Source organism: Alligator sinensis, unplaced genomic scaffold (assembly GCF_000455745.1).
Source record: "Alligator sinensis unplaced genomic scaffold, ASM45574v1 scaffold1298_1, whole genome shotgun sequence".
In the NCBI taxonomy this organism is placed as follows: Eukaryota; Metazoa; Chordata; order Crocodylia; family Alligatoridae; genus Alligator; species Alligator sinensis.
The window spans coordinates 575,445-581,305 of NW_005842192.1; the positions used below are offsets into that span (position 1 = coordinate 575,445).

Below are 5,861 nucleotides of genomic sequence, written 5' to 3' on the forward strand. Positions count from 1 at the left end.
CGAGGGGCACCCAAGATGGTGGCGGGGCTCCCCCAAGATGGCAGTGAGGGGCACCCAAGATGGCGGCGGGGACACTCAAGATGGTGGCCGTCCCCAGGGCAGGCACTGCGGTTCACAGGCCCAGGGGGCTTCTCTGGGGCCTCTGACCTGCCAGGGGACCCAGGAGTCCTAGAGGGTCCTACAAGGCATGACACGTTTGCTGCTGCGCGACGGGCGATGCACGGCCCATAGGTGAAAGTTCCCTTGTTCCAAGAGCACATGGTCCACTTCTTTGGCAATCCCTCGCGGTCGAGCTTGATCGTCTAACGCACTTGTGTGCGTCTGAAGATGGCTGGCAAGGCCGACGGGCTCGACTGCAGCTGCGGGGTGCACGGTGCTAGATTTTTGTTACTTGGCCTGTTTTTGCCACTCCTGCTCGTCCATCTCCCGGTGTAGTCGTGAGATTTCAAAGCAGAGCCCGCTCCCCGGCAGCGGCATGGAAACGCATTTGCAACCGGTACCGAGTTGCATTAATATTGCACGTAAGACGTGGGTCGTGGCTGGGGTGGGGGGGAAATTGCACTTTCGGAAGCATGTAGAGGACCTGGAGGAGAGCAGGGGTTGAAATGCAGTTACAAGGAGAGGTTGAAAGAAATGGGCGTGCTTCATTTGGCAAAAAGGAGATGGAGGTCAGGGGGGGACGTGATAGCAGCGTTCAAATATTTGAAAGAGAAGAGAAAACAACTGTTCTTCCTTGACGGAGGAGGCAGGGCACAAAGCAAGACGTTTAACCTGCTGAATCCTGTCCGTCGGAGCAGCAGGACTGGGGAACGAGGGTCCATACGCGTGCATCCTGGGCATATACAGTGCCTGGGCGACGGCTGCGCCTCGAAGGGGTTGTTACTTTTCTTCCAGGTTCGGCTCCTGAAAACTTTAGCCGTGGTTCAAATCCAAATTCCCTGCAAGCCTCCAGCCTGCAACGTGTCCCCATTAACCTCTTCAGATGGGTGCACCAACATGCTGTCAAACACTGTGTCCCGGGGGATTAAAATAAAGGTTTCTGTTGGGTGGGTGGGTGGATGGGGGGCAGACAATAATCTCCTAGGTGTCTCGCCAATAGTTTTCCTTTTAGTCCTCCTCTCCCTGTTGCGAGTGGCTTGTGAGAGATGTGTTTTTAGCATTATCCGCTTCTTTCCTCCACTTGATACCACTTGCAGCACGTTGTCCAGCCTCAGTGTAGTTTGGGTCCCGGAGGGTGGGCTCTACCCCTCTCCCAGCAAAAGTGCCTACCGTCCTGGTGCTGGGTAGGGAGGTCTCAACGGTCCTGTCTTTTAGTCTCTGTCCTTAAGAATTTGGGCTGCTCTAGAAACTTATTCAGGGAATTGCATTGCGGTTGTCTGGGTAAACCTCCATTATGTTACGTCGGGCCGTTTTCATTGGTGATGTCTTCAACTTCAGCGGCCTTATGACACCCGTGAGTTTGGCCCGTTTGCTCCTTCAGCAGCTGCCTTGGAGATCTCGCTAGAAATCCATTTAAGTCTGGGGATACCGCAGAAGGAAAGCTGCTGCATGTAGCGTAGGGACATGCACAAGTGGGTCAGACCTTTAAAAAGCAGTTGTGTGGATATAACAGGTATGTTTCTCTTCATTTGTGTCATTAGTGCTTTGGCCACGCTGCAGTTGTTCAAGCAGGATCTTGCTTGCAAAATGCGAAGCATCCCCAAAAAAGAGCTGCTTTCTCGGATAAGAGGCGTGCTTGCAAATTTGCCTGTCTTGCTCTCCTTTACAATTCATCTCGGCCTGCGTCAGCTCTTGACTCGGTGTTTGCAATATGATCCTCATGGAAACGCATGAGGACTTTGTCTTCAGGACTGGAGCGCGACCATCCGCTCAGCGCGTGAGCTGGAGGCTCCTGAAATAGTGTATGCTGTGCTCCAAGGATCAGCCAGTCTGGTACTGCTGTTGTCCTTTGACACTTCAAACAGGAACAGGAAATCTCTTCCCAAATTTGAACTGCTAGAGATAGTGATAATATCATTAGGATCTGGGTCAGCAGGTGTTTGTGGTTGGTTCAGTGCACCTAACTATTATCTAACTGGGCTTGCACAACACCTGAAAAGCATATACTCAGTGCCTCACTGTCTGAATTTTGATTTGAACTTTTCTGACTTGATCCTCAGACTGCTCGAACTGTTATGCTCTGTATCAGGGCTGCATTGGCCGTGTGCAAGGGGTTGCTTTCACTAATACAATCCCTGCTGGTGCAATCCACACAGCATGTCACCCCTGAACATTAGGAAAGTGCACAGCGCTGCTCTGTGCGATGCTGTCGGCTGTGCCAGGATCCAAAGGTTCAATGTTGGCCTGCAGTCCTGGGTTTCCCTTGTGCACAAAACTGATGTCTGTAGCTTGGCTGCAGCAGCAAGTGCAGTAATAAAACCTGGATTTCTATATACATTTCTGAGAAACTGTAAAGCAGCATTTCCCAAACTTTGTATACCTGGGGCACCCTTTTTTTTCTGGATTAAAATTGGTGTACTTCACTCTGACACCCAAAAAGGGGTGTGTGTAATATATATGACACATGCAGTGGTGCCTAACTTTCTGGCTGGGTGAGCAGTGCTGGGTCAGCCTAGGAGCTGGATGCAGTCCGTGGGCCCCATCTCGCCACAATGAATTTGGAAATCTGGTGCCTGGGAGCGGTGGCACTGCCAAATTTCTGGACCCACGGGGAGCTCTGCGGTCCAAGTGACTTAGCTTCGTAAGCTGAACCTGATTTTGATAAAACATCATTTCTTGTGGTACGCTTCTGCTATTCTTGCCGCGTGGCCTTTGGGAATTGCTGGTCTAAAGCTTTCATGGCTGCCTCCGTACAAGATTTCCCGGGGTGAGGGTTGAATGCAGCACGTTTCAAGCTTAGGGCTGTCTCGGTGTTGGTTTCAAACTCAAAGTCAAGCCACGCCAAGCAACTTTGGCTCTTGTTAAACACGGGGGTCTATCTTTGGGCCTCCCCGTAGTGAGTTTTATGGAGCAGTCGGGATGGGTACCTTTTGTGGACACCATGACACCCTTTGTGCTTCCATTCACTTCACCTGAGCCACAGAATTGCCACGTGCATTTAGGGGCTCGGTTTTGAAGAGCCTCACTGCAAAATTACTCGAGCTTTCTGTAGGCTACTTGCCATTTTCTTTCCATTATCTTAACTTAGAGTTGGAAGCCTTCAAAACATCAGAGCCACTGATCTTCTTCGGCATATTGAATTGTGCCATGTGTTAGGCTGCTTTGCCCATGATCTTTGCATTACCTTCTGGCTATGGGATTCTTATGCACAAAACGACAGTCCAGTTGCTTATACTTCAGGCATCTTTCAGATTTTTATTTCTCTAAAAAGTCAGCAAAGTGAACTCTAATAGGAATATGAGTACTCTAATGCGATTGTATTGAAAATAGTATGCAAGTCAAGAGTTGCTGACACTGCTAAGCTCACAGAGCCCTAAAGGTTGCTACACGGCCTGCTTTGCCGCAAATGGAAAAAGTGAAATAACTGTTTGCCTTTAGCCTATGTACATGCAGCTGAAAAACCCAACACCTCTTCCCCGCTTTCTACTCTGATGTGTGCACTAATAAACATACATACACATGGAGTTCAGTAGACCTCTCTTCCTTGACCCTGCCCCTTTTAACCTAGGGTTGCTATCAGGCACCTCTGAATGGGGTCTTCATCCACTGAGATGAAACCCTGACCCTTTTTTTCGCTTTTCTGGCATTTGAAGGCAACAGGAATTTCCCCAGCAAGCCTGGGGGATCATTCCGAGCAAAGTAACTTGGCCCAGTTAGGCATCGCATTACCCAGGCATGTGTATCGTGGATGTAAGATGCATTTAGCCGTCACCATCCTCAGTATTATTTGTATGGTTGTAGTACCAAGGGGTGCCCCAGGCTTGGACCATGGCTCTGCTGTACCGACAGCATATTCTGCATGCTTTTGGGGAGATTCCTTGAATAACTGGAGAAGGCGGATAACAAACTTACACAACAACTCAGTTGCTTTGTACCTAGACCAGTGATTCTCAACTAGGGCGTGATCCTTTTAAGGGTGCCGTGGGATGCCAAGCAATATTAACAGTTAGATGTGCCAAGATCTACACATGATCCTCAAAATAAACCCTGAGATTTCAAATAGGAATCAAGATAGTCCAACCTTTCTGTCTTGTGATTTGCCTGAGTTCTTTGCAACAGAAGAGGTGCTCTTGCAATCAAGAAATGAGTGAAAGCATTTTCCAGGGGGTGCCTTGAGTTTAAAAAGGTCGAGAACCACTGACCTAGATGCTAACAGAAATCCAAATGAGCTGACAAAATGGGAAGGGGTTTCTTTCTTTCCTTTCTGTGGCGCTGCTGTAGCAGAGGAAATGCAGTGTTTAACCTGGCCTTGCACCTTTTCCCCCCCTAGGATTAAGGTATTTAAAAATTATTGTTGCAGATGGTTGGTAAGGAATTGGCACTTAAGCAATGTTTTTGGTTCAGTGTTCAGTTAACAGGAAAGCCCCACCAATTTTGATAGGAGTAGCCAAGAAAAAAGCTCACGGAATGACCTTGGGGTTTTGTTTTTATTAAGAGTTTTAATTTTGAAGCCGTCCTTGCTTCCAGCTCTTGGGATTTTGTGATTAGAGAAACGCTACCCCCTTTTTCTCAGCAACCACATCTGGGGAATGTACAGCAGTACTATAAATCTGAAGATAAGCATATCCTAAAAGGGTAAACTGGGAAGAAACACTTAATTAGGGCTGGCTGGAAGAATGGGGCATTTTGCATGCATTTACGGGCAAGTGTAAAATCACACAAGACAGCTCTGATGGCAGGCACGTTGCACTTGGAGTGTAATTGCAACATCGCTTTTTTAACTTGCTGAAAGCTTATTTCATTAACACTAATGAATGTACTAAAGGGTTTTTTTGTGTGTTTTTTTTTTTAAAGTACCTTGCACTCGAGCCTGCTTATTGTTGTTCCCGATTCTTACAGCCTTTTTCCGTTAAATGAAAATCAGATAAAGGAGGTGTTCTGTTTGAATGCGCTTTGTTAAAAGATTATTTTAACCCTGAGGAATAAAGTTAGGTTAGTTTTTAAAATGTAACCCCACACCCCTCGCTTAGCAGGTGGATATGGGTGCAGCCTCTCGATCTGAATCTAAATCTTGAAACAAAAGGCAGGAATAAAATTTCTTAGATTTATTTCAGGGTTCTGGCCACGCGGCTGTCTAATCTCTAGTGACTTGCAAAGATCACTCTGTCCTTTGAACATGTGCACGTTTAACCATGTACACAATAGCATGTCTAAGAGCAAGCACGGGTGTTGCAGGCTGCATTTTACTGTCAGGTCCCATCTTACACCTCCTGACTTTAAGTTGTTGGGGATTTGTGCCTGATCAAGGAAGACAAGGCAAAGTGCTGGTGAGATTAGGAAATACTATTTTTACACTTGACCTCAAATGAAAAGGTGGTTGTTGCTGTTAAATGGGTGTGTTTGTAATAGTGCACACATGGGTTTAACTTTGGTCGTTGAAGGCACTGAAGGGATTTAGGAGCTTTGTTGGAAATCTGTGAGATTTCTATTCCTCTATCACTTTGGTGCTATTAAAAACCCCACCCTTGATGCACGGGGATCTTTATCCACAGTAAATGCAATTTTCCATTAAGCAAGTTCACTATTGTTGGTTTTCATAGAATCAAAGAAGTCGGGTGGGAAGGGACCTTGTAGATCTTCAGGTCTGACCCCCTGCCTGGGCAGGAGGGAAACTGGGCTCAAATGACCCCAGTCAGGTAGGCATGGAGCCGCTTCTTAAAGACCCCCAGGGTAGGAGCCAGCACCACTTCCCTTGGAAGTTG

The 5,861-nt window shown here is 47.4% G+C and overlaps 1 protein-coding gene across 1 annotated transcript in view; it reads left to right on the top strand.

The window, feature by feature from the left end:
• Positions 1 to 5,861, top strand: part of CCDC12 (coiled-coil domain containing 12) — a 61,446-nt gene that overhangs the window by 1,750 nt on the left and 53,835 nt on the right. The window contains exon 2 of the mRNA XM_025207375.1: positions 381 to 521. Within this exon, the coding sequence (XP_025063160.1) occupies positions 381 to 521 (141 nt within the window). The remainder of the gene's footprint in view (positions 1 to 380; positions 522 to 5,861) is intronic.